This window comes from Mytilus galloprovincialis, chromosome 4 (genome assembly GCF_965363235.1).
Source record: "Mytilus galloprovincialis chromosome 4, xbMytGall1.hap1.1, whole genome shotgun sequence".
Taxonomy (NCBI): Eukaryota; Metazoa; Mollusca; class Bivalvia; order Mytilida; family Mytilidae; genus Mytilus; species Mytilus galloprovincialis.
In genome coordinates, this window is record NC_134841.1 from 52,631,296 (window position 1) to 52,647,067 (window position 15,772).

At 31.3% G+C, this 15,772-nt stretch overlaps 1 protein-coding gene across 1 annotated transcript in view; it reads right to left on the bottom strand.

Annotated features, from left to right (window-relative positions):
* Positions 1-2,900: 2,900 nt before the first annotated feature.
* LOC143072411 (DNA polymerase lambda-like) overlaps positions 2,901-15,772 on the bottom strand; it is a 28,415-nt gene continuing 15,543 nt past the window's right edge. The window contains exons 6-9 of the mRNA XM_076247322.1: positions 11,675-11,843; positions 9,708-9,799; positions 6,606-6,767; positions 2,901-3,466 (exon numbers count right to left, since the gene is read on the bottom strand). Coding sequence (XP_076103437.1) covers positions 3,359-3,466; positions 6,606-6,767; positions 9,708-9,799; positions 11,675-11,843 — 531 coding nt within the window. The 3' untranslated portion in view covers positions 2,901-3,358. The remainder of the gene's footprint in view (positions 3,467-6,605; positions 6,768-9,707; positions 9,800-11,674; positions 11,844-15,772) is intronic.

The following is a 15,772-nucleotide window of genomic DNA, read 5'->3' on the forward strand; positions in this document are numbered from 1 at the left end:
AGATTTGAGTGCATAAATGGAGGCAGGACAAAATACAGGTACTTATCTTGAATCTATAGACGATCAGTTTACAAACACATATTTAAGTACAGGAATAAATTCACAAGGCAACTCAGCAAACAAAGCGAAAAAAAAAGCCAAAACCGGAATATTACCGAGAGACCATGTGTTTTTGTAAAGACATACATTTGTCCACATACTGTACCAGGTTAGTGACCATAATGCTCGCATGTATATAGTTAAACGAGACCATTTATGCTTGAATTGCTTAGGGGGTCATCATGCTAAAGAGTGTAAATAAAAAAGAACGTGTAAACACTGTTACAAGAGACAGCATATCAGCTTATGTAATACATGCATCTACTGTAAACATCGAACAGAAAATAGGCATACATTTCCAATTCAAGTTCTACTTGAACCTACCATAGCAGTCCCACTTCAGAATCACATGTGCTACATTAACCGAGATATAAATTATCTTGAAGGATTAAGACTCGTCTATACAGTTACAAAAGAAGATTATTTGAAATTTTGCTACTTATTGGTGCCAACTAAACTTTTTTGAAGACAAAGTAATACGAGAAGATAGACCTACCACGGTAAAATAAAATCTTGGATATTTGCTATCAGGACCTTGCAATTAGGTAAAGCACATTTGTCTTCGACAGATAGCGTCTTTTCATAAATCAGAAGAATTTAACTTGGAAGCATTCTGGAAACTTCATTATGCATTATTTCATTCTAATATTAAAAATTATTAGAAAGACTATCAGGATTCATCAATTGAAATTCTAGGAGACAGGTATTGGAATGGTTTAAACGAAAAAAAATTCGTAAGGGTTCCACGGAACCCAGTGTCTCGCCTACGTTTGCTTTTAATCGCAGACTCAACAAAAATGAGGAAAAACATCAATAAAAATTTCCCTCTCGATACTGTCTTTTGATTGAAAGAAGCTTCCAAGTTTGGTAAAAAATCCAGGATAGTTTATGAATCTAATAAATGTTTTATAAACTTTAACTGCAGACTGTATGTAATGTTAACTGGAAGAAAAACTAAGTCCCTTTATAAGTAAAATACGGAAAAAGTGAATTTTTTTTTTACAAAATTTACTTCTAAATAATATCTTATGATCAGAAACAAGCTTTTGTCTAAGTTTGGTAGAAATCCAGGATAGTTTAAGAACATTATAAAAATTTTAAAAACTTAAACCACAGAGTGAATGTTTTGTTTCTGGCAAAAAAACTAAGTCCATTTATAAGTAAAATACGGAAAAGTGGAAATTTATTTTTACAAAATGTTCTTCTTGATACTATCTTATGATGATAAACAAGCTTCTGTCCAAGTTTGGTACAAATCAAGGATAGTTTATGAAAGTTATCAAAATTTTAAAAACTTTAACCACAGAGTGAATGTAATGTTTCCTCGTAGAAAAACTAAGTCCATTTATAAGTAAAATACGGAAAAGTGGAAATTTATTTTTACAAAATTTTCTTCTTGATACTATTTTATGATCATAAACAAGCTTCTGTCCAAGTTTGGTACAAATCAAGGATAGTTTATGAAAGTTATTAAAATTTTAAAAACTTTAACCACAGAGTGAATGTAATGTTTCCTCGCAGAAAAACTAAGTCCATTTATAAGTAAAATACGGAAAAAATGGAATTTTATTTTTACAAAATTTACTTCTGGATACTTTCTTATGATCATAAACAAGCTTCTCTCCAAGTTTGGTAGAAATTCAGTATAGTTTAAGAAAGTTATTAAAATTTCAAAAACTTTAACCACAGAGTGAATATTTGTGGACGCCGCCGACGACAACGACGACGGCAACGACGACGGAATGTAGTCTCGCTTAGTCTCGCTTTTTCGACTAAAGTCGAAGGCTCGACAAAAATCTGTTACAATCAAAAAAAAGAGAAAACATCTTTGCTCTAAGGTGATGATTTATTAATACATATTATTTCGCTGTTTTAATTTAATGCCATTTAAGAAATATGTGCTGCTTTTGCTTTTCGGTTCTATACGTAGAAAGTCAAGCTAACCACACATATAATTTATGCTGTCAGCTGCACCAAATGATATAGTATGACGTTTTTGATATAATGCATGAAAAAACATCAAATCAACGTAACCAAAACTAACAACATGTTTACGCAACGTCTCATCACAGACTGAACCTAAATGTTGACACCAACCAACAAATTTGACCAAATCTAAGATTAATTATATGTCTCCCTTTTGCAGGTTCGACAATAAAAATGTAGATGTCATGGGCCTTTAAAATAGAATTCAATTATTTAGATATTCAATTGTTATACTTTTTTAATGTTGGATCTTTTGGGAACTTTCCTTTTCAGTGTAATTTTTTTATCATGACAAATATATCATAAATGCACTTCAGATTTTAACATCAAGTCCCTAGTTACCATTTATAATGTATATAATGTAATGTTACACATTTATGTGTCTGAGCGTTATCAATAAATCTTGAAAATCTTGAAATCTTATACAATACAAATACAAATAATTTTATTTTGCAATGAGTGCCCCCAAAGGAGCAGAAATATAAATTCAATACAATACAAGCACAAATTATACAAAACACAAAACTCAATATGGATTGGTTCAAAATTGATAAAGTTATTAATAATTGATATAAAATAGCTTAGGGAAGGGAACATGAAAACAGATGCATATAGCAATGAAATATATATATATTACAAGTAATTTGATTCAATTTAGTATTCAACAATTTGAACTATTCATTCTTTAAGTTGCATATTAATGTATATATAATTGATCATATATATAATGATCTTCAGAGGACATTAACCATATAAATTTTTCATAACATTTTAGCTGATCAAATAAATAACATGTATAAATAACATTTAAACAGAAAAAAATATATATCTAATATAATACTATAACATTTAACACATCACATACACACAGAGACATAATACATTATATGTCTGATACAAAGTTTCTCTTTCATACATAATTTTTTAGAACAGAGACATAATCATTGAATATGTTAAGTAATATCTTTGCTATCAATACTATTAAGCCTAGACTGAACTCTCATACATGTTTGTTTAAACTAGTAGTAGGGCTTATGAAATAGATCCACATAAGAACCAAATTATGGCTATTTTTATATTTCATGATAAAATTGAATTTCAAGGCTATATTTGGCATTATAGTTATCATTTAACAGTCAGCAAATAAGTGGAGACCAAAGCACAAATCCAATTGTTGATGTTATTATACAGTTTACACTAGTTATTGTATAATGACAAATATCCACATTAACTTTTTAACTACTGTAAGCATAAGTTATTAGGACATATTTTCTCAATGATCCCTTTCATTCGGTGGTCTGTATGGTACACCAAGAAGTGTCATCACAGATTCTTCGGTAGGAGTTGGTATTACAGTTCCTTCATAGATCTTCTGTGTTCCCTAGGAATAAAATGGAACATTATCAATACAATCAGTGTAAAATAAATTAATTTAGAAAATAATTTTAAAGATGATGCTTTCTTTACATTGTCATCTAAGTTTTTATTCCGTAATCATTCTATACAAAAGAGAAGGAAGAGGGTCGAGCGCTCACACACCATCCAGCTACCTTCTTATTGTGTCTGTTCAAAGTCAAGAGTCTTTAGTTCAGTGGTTGTCGTTGGTTCATATATTGTTTTCTTTTAGTAAATTGGGTTGTTATCAATTGGGTCATTAGTTTTATCGTTTCAATTGTTTCACATAGTTTTATGTAGTGTTTTTAATAGCTGATTATACTACATGTAACATGATTTGACTTTTTCATATACTACTTATGGTCGCTGATGGAATCTTCTGATTCAGAACAATACCCTATCTTCTTATAGTTTAATAAATAAATTATAGATTTTTTTCATTTTTGAAGGCTGTTTTGTTACATAAATTTGCTTATATCCAAATTATTTGAAATCTGGTGGAAATATAGTTGCCTCATTGGCAATCATACCTTATTTTCTTTTCCGTAACTACAGACATAAGTGTGACAAACTATTGAGTTAGTTTAAAGTTTAAAGTTACGTTTTATAGTTGGAATTTTAGTTAAAAATTGAGTAAACTTTGAATTAGAGTTTAGATTATAATTGTAATTCAGTCAAAGTTAGAGTTTATATTATGAGTTAGTTTTGAATTAATTAATTCGAAACATCTGGCATTTAACTTTTCTGTTAGTGATTGGTCCTCAATGCTATTCAGCTTCATACTTTATTTGGCTTTTTTAACATTTTGGGATTCGAGCACCACTGATGAGTCTTTTGTAAACAAAACGCGTGTCTAGCGTAAATACAAAATTTAATCCTGGTATTTATGATGAGTTTATTTACAACCACTGCCACTGCTGGTGGAGTTTAAATTCTCCTAGAGTATCACCAGCTCAGTAGTCAGTTCTTATGTGCTGACATGAATTATCATTTATATAGTTATATTTATAAATGACCTGGTAACAAAACTAGAGATAAAATAAGTCCATTTATAAATAAAATACGAAAACAGGTACAAAATTTTAACAAAATTTCGCTCTAGATGTTAGCTTTTGATCATAAACAAGCTTCTGTCCAAGTTTGGTAAAAATCCAGAATAGTTTAAGAACCTTATTAAAATTTCAATAACTTTAACCACAGAGTGAATATTTGTGGACGCCGCCGATACGACGATGACTTTGACGGAATGTAGAATTGCAATGCCTCGCTTTTTTGATAAAATTCGAAGGCTCGACAAAAACATGTTTAACCCAGATTGTACCAAGTCAGGAGTCTCTGGCATTTGTAAGTCTTGTAAGATTAATTTTAGTTCATTTGTATATTTCTGAGTTTAATATGACGTCCATAATCACTGAACTAGTACACATTTTTGTTTAGGGACAGCTGAAGCACGCCTTCTGGTGTGGGATTTTCTTGCTGTATTGAAGACCCATTTATGGCCTTCTGATGTGTTCTGCTCTTTGGTAGGGTTGTTGTCTCTTTGACACATTCCCCATTTCCATTCTCAATCTTGTATACCAGGAAAACTAAAAATTCAATCAATGAACCATGAAAATGAGGTAAAGCCAGAAGAGCCTTGGAAGACAGACATGTGAACCTTTCAATAATCCCATACACCAAAGAAGAGGACCAGACTACGCAACTTCAACTTAACATTGACCAATGACCTATGAAAATAAAGTCACGGACAGATGATACTGAACTCAAAACTCTTACTTAAATTTAAACCATTAGTTTAAAACTTATCTATTTCACACTTAACAATACTGCAATTTGAACTCAAAAGTTTAAAAATGAACAAAAACTCTATTTCAGACATAGCATTAAATATATAACCTACATGTCAATAGAACATATACAAGACCTGACCAGAGTGAAAACAATAATCTATACATCACACAGAAAAACTGAAGATTGAAGTTTAACCAAAAGATTGTATGCAGCCAACCTAATAATTAGAGGCTCTCAAGAGCCTGTATCGCTCACCTGACTCTACTTGGGTTTTGAAACATATAAAATAAGATAAAATTTGGCTACAAAGTTATAAAACTTGGTCAGCACCTCATAAGGAACATTCATGCTATGTTAGGTTTCATTCCATTCAGTGGTTCTCTAAAAGAAGACTTTTGTATGCATTTCCCATAGGGTCCTATGTTAAACTAAACCCACGGCTTGCAGCCATCTTGGATGATGGATTGGCTTCAAAGTAACAACACTTGGTCAGTATCTCATAAGAAACATTTATGCTATGTTTGATTTCATTCCATTCAGTGGTTCTCTAAAAGAAGAAATTTGAATGTATTTCCCATAGGGTCCTATGTTAAACTAAGTCCCCCCACTGGTGGCCATCTTGGATGTTTGATCGGCAACAAAGTAACAACACTTGGTCAGCACCTCATTAGGAACATTCATGCAATGTTTTGTTTCATTCCATTCAGTGGTTCACTAAAAGAAGAAATTTGAATGTATTTCCCATAGGGTCCCATGTTAAACTAAGTCCCCTGCTGGCGGCCATCTTGGATGATGGATCGGCTACAAAGTAACAACACTTGGTCAGCACCTCATAGAGAGCATTCATGCCATGTTTGGTTTCATTCCATTCAGTGGTTCTCTAAAAGAAGTCATTTGTATGCATTTCCCATAGGGTCCTCTGTTAAACTAAGTCCCTCGCTGACGGCCATCTTGGGTGATGGATCAGTTACAAAGTAACAACACTTGGTCAGCATGTCATAAGGAACATTCATGCCATGTTTGGTTTCATTCCATCCATTTGTTCTCTAGAAGAAGTTCAAAATGTAAAATGTTAATGATGACGACGGACGACTGACGCCAAGTGATGAGAAAAGATCACTTGGCCCTTCGGGCCAGGTGAGCTTAAAATGACATATTTGAAGTAGTAGAGGCTACAATAGGGCTAGTTTCTCCTTGCTTACTAATGATATGTATCGTCTTTATAGGTGACAAATGATATTATCTTCTAATTTCTTAACTATGAAATCATTTTTCTAAGTATATATATGTTCTAATGTTATGATCTCAAAATTAAGATAAATAAATACAAATACCTTTCTAACTACGTCTTTTCGTAATGCATGATTCGACAGTGACATACCACATTTCTTAGCAAGGTACCGAAGAGATCTGTTGAAATGAGCTGAACCCGTAAAGTACACCAAAGCACATGCATACTCATCGTATGGGACAATAATTATATCTAAACGGCGGTGCTGGAAAAACAAAGAAGACTTCATATTATATTATCAAGATTTAAGTTTCTTGACGATTTTAAATAAGTCATAGATAAAGATATATGATCTGTTATACACCATTCTTTATATTGAATCCAATGATTTAAAGACAACACGTATTTTGACAGAGATCTCAGATACGAATTCTGAATTTACACTCCTTATCCAGGTTGGGACCTCTACTTTATCTGGGTTGGGACCCTCCTAAAAAAATCAGCATGATACGCCCCTGCCTTCCATAGTGAAAAGTAATATAACAACAAAATGCTTTGCTGAGCACAACCTGGTATAGTTGCACAGATTTTAAAATCTCTGAACAGTTGGAGCCTGTTTGGACACAATATTGAAGCTTGAAACTGTCTAAATTTGAGTTTGATCAACTTTTTGCTATAATATAGGTTTCTGACACGAAATAAAAGTTGTCAAAGAACTTACAAATTTGAAATAGGACGTTTAATTTACCAAGTGTAGTCTGATATATCCAAAATCTCAAATTATGGTTATATTCAGTATTCATCACTTCAAACCTTGCAAGGTATGCACATACCAACTTTAATTATCCTGTTACTTATAGTAAAAGAGAAATTAACGTTACACAAACATTTTTTAATGAAGTCACTGAACCATGAAAATGAGGTCAAGGACAATGGACATGTGGCAGACAGTAATTTTGGACACTTTAGACCTAAATGTAAACCTATTTAAAAAGGGTGCCCAATATTAGAAATAGTAATACAAGGACAAAACCCCTAAAATGAAAGACTTTAAATTAATCCCGTTGAAATTTGTTAAAAGATTTATAGACATGTGACATTAATCCTAAAACTTAATTTTTAATGCACCCACCTATAGCTAACATACAACTGAATCATATAATATTCAAAATTATAAAAAAGAGGAAAAAGAATCTTTGCTGACCTAACAACTCTGCTTCTAATCTATCTTAAATGGAGGACGATGTTTTTGTCCTTTTTTCAAATAGTTTTTAACTTTTTTCAAAAACAAATTCTTTCCGTCATGATGTGGTCATAAGTTCAATTCAAATTTCCATTGGAGATGCAACCAAAATTACTCATTTAAGGTGGTACCTAACCCTACAGGGAGATAACTCTGTAAAGTCAGCTAAATGTTTTAATTATGTTGTGTTGTAAAGGGAATAATAAGCTTCACAAAGATCAAAATTGGTGTTTGTCAAACTGCTATATAACCAGTGTAATTTTTCTGACAAAAAGGTTGGTTCAAAATTTTGAAATTTTTATATTTTTGTTAAAGGGTCAAAGTAAATACTTTGTCAAAATTTTATCAAAATTAAACGAGCCAAATTAATTTAAGTGAAAGTGTTAGGTACCACCTTAAATACATCATAAAAGTCTAATAATAGAAAATTAATATTCCTTAATCAGCATAAATTTAATAGAAACTTCTCAAAGTAAATTGACAGCAAATCACCTCAAGAACTACAATATTTCTTTATACATAATTTTTTAAGCAGAGTAAGGGAGGTAATCCATTATATGATTGTTGGATTACATTTGGATTACCTCCATTACACTGCTTTAAAATTGTCTTAATTGTCCATTAACCAAGAAACCCTTGTTTTTCCCCCTTTGTTGCCCGTAATTTCCAAACGGTTTCAGCCATTCACCCCCAAAGTCAATCCTAACCATCCCTTTTTACTATGGAAACTTGTGGTATAATTTCGGAGAGATTCATACACTTTAACACACTTAATGCTTATTTGGGCCCCTTTTTTTGGCCCCTAATTCCCCAACAGTTGGGAACATTACCCCCAAAATTAATCCCAACTTTCCTTTAGTGGTTACAAACCTTGTGTTATACTAAATTTATTATCCGGAAACCATCTGTCTTCTGATGACCCTGATGACGACGACGAGGTGATACCAATATACGACCAAAAAATTTTAATTTTTGTGGTCGTATAAAAAGTGTAAATCAATTAGTATTGGTTCAAAACAAAGGCTTTATTCAATTGGAAAGAGTTTAGAAATCAATATTTCAGATGAACAAATAGAAAATGTAGATCGTAAAAAACTTCTTGGTTTATATATTGACAAAAACCTAAATTGGAATGAGCAAATAGATAAAATGTCATGTACAATATCAAATAGAATCAATTCATTACAAAAGATAAGAAAATATTTACCTATGCATATACCCATTATCTATTTTGATGCTTGTATTCTGCCATTTTTTTATTATTGTTGCAATATATGGGGAAATTGTAATTAAAGTGGAATAAATAAACTTAATAAGTTATTAAAGAAATCTGCTAGGATTATAGTAGAAGCTGACATAATGACATCATCAAGTTGATTGTTTAAAAGTTTAAACTGGTTAAATGTGGAAAAATGCATTCAACACCGAAAGGCAATACTTGTATCTAAACCTTTAAATGATATATATAGTTCCTTACTATTTACAAGAAGATTTCATATTACTGGTAATCAAAGCTATAATTTACATTCAGCTGATGAAAAACTATTAAATCTTCCAAAACCAAAAACAATTTTTTTTTTTTAAAATATTTACATATTCAGGTTTTCAAATATGGAACAGTTTACCAAATGAAATAAACATGAGTAATATACACTTGTATCTTTTAAAACAAAATGTTACAAACTGTTCATCAATTGTGCAAATTAAAATGCTTTTTTATTATTATCTAGATACAATTGTATATTGTTTATAATACATCATTATAATACTGTAGGTACTTATAAATATGTTATAATTATTTTGAGGACTCTCAGGAGGATTAATTTTAACTAATGGGATCATCCTCTTGAAATAAAGATTATTTATTGATTTATATTTATTTATTTATCTTATTTATTGTTACATTATAATGTTACCGTAGTCAGTGCCTTTATTTGTACTGTTTTAACAAAGAACACTTACTAATCTATTTTTGCCAGGTAACTTACAAACTCCTAAATATTTCTGTTGATTACCATCGTCTTCACTCGACACTAAATCATCTGTTATAAATCCTATTCATAAAAGAAAAAATTAAAGTTTTATTAGATGAATTCGTATGTTTGTGTGTGTACACCATATACATTAAAACCCATCTGCATACCAAAGTCCCCCCCCTTTAAGTGACAATATTTTATTTTCCCAAAGAATGTAACTGAAAAACAATTATTTCAACTTTTTAATAAATATATTGGAGTAGGTTCAGTAAGACCCCATTTTGGCCCCAAAATATAGCAGTTTTGCAAAATTATGAAAATGTAATCCTTCAGATATTTATTGGAAAGTAGAATGCTTCTGCTACACAAGTATGGGCTGTTTTTGACAATACAATGCACATATATCGGGTAATAACATCATTAAGTCATGCTAAATTACTGAAATCTTCACAATTTTAGCATTTTGGTTAAATTTTAGACGGTTTCCGTCCTAAATGAAAGTGACCGCATTCGTGTTCATTCATAATATTGAAATGTGAGTTGTATTTAATGATAATACATGACATATATAAAGGTTGAGGATAAACACGGATGTGGCTACTTTCATTTTTGACAAAAACCATCTGAAAAGTGACGATTGTTTGCATATTTGATAGATTTTTCATACTTCTGCTTGAATCGGAGGGTTTTTAATGACTTAATCAGCTAAAATCTTTCACATATACTAATTGAATCAATTGAAATAGACACTTAAGTGTTTAAAAAGTGTCCAAAATCTTTCGTTAGATGAACCTGAAATTTGAGGCCAAAATCGGCCCTTACCGGACCTACTCCTTTGTAATCATAGAGGTACTTTTTGTTTCGACAGATCAACAGATTTGACAGACCTTTATCTGTCAGATTCAGGCGTTTGCTGTTCAACTGGCATGTGATCACTAACGATATAATTTTTCATATATTTCTATTTCCAAGGGGAATAACTCCTATAAAATAGTTGATAGACCTATTTGAAGACCTTAATAAGGGGAATTAGCTATGAGATATTAAAAAAAAACCAAGAATGTGTCCATAGTACACGGATGCTCCAGTCACACAATCATTTTCTATGTTCATTAGACCATGAAATAAGGGGCAAAAATCCAATTTTGCAACATGTGCACTGAGTTTCACATTGATTGGACTACAACTTTATCAAAAAGTATCTCGACCGAACACTTTAACCTGAAGGGGGACAGACAAACAGATGCCAAGACTCAAAATCATAAAGCCCCTAGGAGTGACTGTGGCATAAACATTATATATGATCTTTTCTTTTTGCTCAATCTTTAATGAATGTTAAATTGTGAAATGATTATTAACTATATTTGATGTTATTTTGTCAAATACATACCACAAATAACACTTGTTATAATTTTTTTCACGGTATCTTATACAAGTTTACTAATGGTTTTTAAGTTCTATTCAGACAAAAACTAACAGTTTTTTTTAATTAATTTGATAATGAATAATTTACTGCAAGTTTTATGTTTCCAATTTGGCGTTGGTAGACGAAATAATTGTGATTGACATACTTGGGTAGAATTGCTACAGATGATTACGACATCAAAAGTAGGCGTGTTATACACGATTGTGTAGAATAATCAATTGAGATTTACGACCTAACAAGTTTTAGTGGGGTTGACAACCAAGAAATCATATACATGTAACAGAATTTTGCAACCATCTGACATTTTTCAAAAATGCAAGTTAAGTACACTATACCTTGTCACGTGTTATATTAAGGTGTACAGGAGATTTTTTTTCTTAGACAAGCACCTGTGCCATAACCCCCAAAATCAATCCAAACCTCTCTTTTTAGGTAATATGGAACATTGTGGTTTTTAATAGATACACAGATATTGACTGATAACCCATTTATTTTATTATATACAAGATTAACCTGTAAAAGCTTACCTTGTTCTTTAAGTTTTGATATGAGTTTATAAAAAATGCCTTTGTGTGATTTTCCATCGGGATGTGTAACCAACACATCAACATCTCCACAAGTAGATTTACCACGTCTGTACGATCCACAAGCTTGAGCTATGAGTTCTGGTTGTATAGTTTCTACTGTCTTTCTGACCTGAAAATAATTTAAACTGGTTTCTTTTATTCTAATATAGATTAGTATACTTTGATATACTTTTTTTCATAATTTTGATTTTGTGGTGTTAATTGAGTCATGTGACGGACAGTTCGTGGTTCTGTTTTACTGTTTTTGTCTGCTGTCCTAGATTGTTTTAGGTGTCCGAGTTATTCTGCGGGTAGCATGTGGAAATGTACTATTGTATTGTCTATTTGTGTATTTCTCTGTCCTAAATGTTCTTACATTTATTTGATCTGTATTCCTGTCATGTAATGTTGTCATTTTAGTGGTATATTCAACATTGCCACAAAAGCGTGAGGTTTGGCTATCTACAAAGCCAGGTTCAACCCATCATTTTTTCTTAAAAATGCCCTGTACTGAGTCAGGAAAATGGCAGTTGTTTTCTAATAGTTTCTGTGTGTGTTGTAGTTTGTTTTTTTGTTGCACTTCAGTGTGTCTGTTGTTTCATTGTTATCCTCCTATTATAGTGTTTCCCTCAGTTTTAGTTTGTAACCCTGAGTTTTGTTTTCTCTCGATCGATTTATGACTTTTGAACAGCTGTACACTACTTTTGTCTTTATTGATATGTGAGGATGACCACTTTGTTCTATTTCTATCCATAGCGGCCATGTTGGTTAGCAAGCAGAGTCATCATACACATTTTAAAAACTACATAATGCTTGTGACAAAGTTTGGTTAAATTTGGCTCCATTTTTTTAAGATTTTTGTAAAAGTTAACAGACAATGAAAACAGACAAAGGATGGCTATAGCTGGTGATGAGAAAAGCTCAAAAACATACGAGAATATATGCATTAAAGTATTCAATCTGTTAAAAGAAATCTTCTGTTCAAGGTGGGGAAAATGTTTAGTTCTGGAATTCATATCAATGGAATATTCAGAGACTAAATGAAAACAAAATATGATTTGCCTATTTTTCAAATTCATCATCTAAACAAAATATTGTCAGACAAATAAAGTAAATACATGTATTTAAACTAGACACCTTCAACATTAATAACTTCTATAAAAATATGTTTAAGTATGAAATATGTAGCAAAATACTGTAGATGACAAATAGATATATCTGTGCACTGAACCTTGATAATGATTTCTAAGGATTTCCATCACCACTGTGTTTGACACAAGTTTGATTGTATACAATTATTTTTGTTCATTAAAATATATACATACTGTGAACATAATAGTAAAAAAATCCTTAAAGGGGCACTAGCTACAAGATTTATAAAAAATCTAAAATATGATTTTGTTTGTTCAATCATTAATTAATAATGAAAGTGAAATAGTAAAATAATTATTCGCTTTTAGCAGACAGTATGGTTGAATTTTGTCAAATTAAGCTAAGTAACATTGATGATGAACTGTCCTCATTAAATCTGTATGCACGTGAACTTTAATTGAACCCCTTTGCAAGAGATTTATAACGCATGAATTGTGTGAGTAAAGTTATTTAAATTGAAAGAAAGGTAAATCATTTGATTGACTGATTTGATCCAATCATTCTTATACAGGTAAAAACGATGATAATCTTTTATTTTTCATCTATAATATGAAATTAAACATATCAAGAACAAGAGTGCACATAGCGGAAATGTCTCGCCTTCTTTACATACCATTGATATTGTGTTGATATTCCTAAATATAAAGCTTTACTACAACTATCAAATACACTTAACAAGATCCAATAAAATGAGGTCAAATGTCAGATAAACCAAATTCAAAATATGTATACACCTTACAATCATTCCTTACACCAAATATATAGTTGATCTTTTGCACATCTAACATGTCTAAGAAAAAAACTTAACCAGGAAAACTTAACATTGATCAATGATCCAAGAAATGAGGCCAAGGTCAGATGAACCCTGGCAGACAGACATATACACCTTACAATCATTCCATACCCTAAATATAGTTGATCTTTTGCTAAAAATATGAGAAAAATATACCAAAAATCCCAAAACTTAAAATTGAGCAATGAACCATAAAATGAGGTCAAGGTCAAAGTAAACAATATTAAGCTTGTAAAAAGTTAGCTAAGGCTGCCGCTGTTGCCTCCACTGCTTGATCACACTCCCTATTTCAAGCTTTCTATGGCAGGCTCGACAAAATCGAATTCGCTTAGTCTATTCATATCTATATTTATGTTTATATCGCTTATATGGCCATTGGAGGTCTAGATGGCATCTAGACTCAAATACACACAAAACGAAGCTACATATTATCGAGCCAATGCCCTGTGAATTGTTTATTTAATACTATAATAATATGGATAATGTTTTACGTTGTTAGAAATCAAATATGAGAATTTGAGTCAAATTGGTGAACATGAGTTTGACAGCTAGTCCCCCAATAAATTTGTTGTTCCTGCTTAAATACCAGTTTTTAATCAAAAAGGTTAAATTGGACCCTTAAATAAAGAAGAGTGCACAAGCTGCCTTTATTAACCATTGGTTTTATGTTAAAAGTACTAAATATCAAGCTTCACTACAAGTTTCACATAAATTGAACATGATCCAAGAAAATGATATCAAGGTCAGATAAACCAAACCAACTGACAGACCTAAGGGGGGCCCGCTCCAGTCATGCTTCAGTGATTCCCTAAATTATCAACTTAACAAATTTTTTCAATGAAAGGAGGGCTAGACCCCCAGGGCCCCCTGGGTCCACCAATGGTTGACCTATTGGTTATAGTTTAAGAAAAACATACCAAAACAAAACCAGGTGCTCCGCAGGGCGCAGCTTTATACGACCGCAGAGGTCGAACCCTGAACAGTTGGGGCAAGTATGGACAAAACATTCAAGCATGATACAGCTCTGAATTTGGATTGTGATCAAATTTTTGACATTACATGGTTTTTTTTTACACAAAACAAATGCCAAGATTTTACAAATCAATTAAAGATTTCTTCTTCAAACTTTTTAAATCTAAAATTAAATAGTTGACACAGCATAGGTTTCTGACACAGAATGAATGTGGTCTAATGAACTTAAAAGGTTTTTTTTGCCTTTGAGCAAATCACTATGCTGTTGAATATTAATCCTCTCAAAAAAATGTTTGAAGAAATTTTCTTTTTATTTATGAAATCTGAAATGAGAAAAATTTAACCCCCCCTTTTTTTTCACATCCCCGTTTCCCTTTTTCAAAACTGATATCAATTCAAATTTCTAATGGAGTTTGCAACAATAACTACTCATTTAAATACATCATAAAATATTAAGATGTAAAAAAACTGCTTGTTATCACTGAATGGTAAAGATTATTTAAATTTATCAGTTGGTAGTAAAAAGTGTATATACATTGTATATTGTATATAACAAAGATTTAAGTTGCTTCTGGACAAAGAAAGATAACTCCAATTAAAAAAAATTCTTGCTATTGCACAAATAGGATATTTCTTGCTTACTATTCTGGACAAAGAAAGATAACTCTAATTAAAAAAAAAATTGCTATTTCACAATATTGTGCAATTAGATATTTCTTGCCATTGCACAATACTGTGCAATTGAAAAGACTTGCTATTGCACAATACTTAATATAATAATTTTAGATCCTGATTTGGACCAACTTAAAAACTGGGCCCATAATCAAAAATCTAAGTACATGTTTAGATTCAGCATATCAAAGAGGCCCAAGAATTCAATTTTTGTTAAAATCAAACTTAGTTTAATTTTGGACCCTTTGGACTTTAATGTAGAATTTGAAATTTGAAAACAGGACCAAAAATGAAGAATCTACATACACAGTTAGATTTGGCATATCAAAGAACCCCAAGGATTCAATTTTTGATGAAATCAAACAAAGTTTAATTTTGGACCCTTTGGACCTTAATGTAGACCAATTTGAAAACTGGACCAAAAAAACTTCAATAATCAAGAATCTAAGTACATTTTTAGATTCAACATA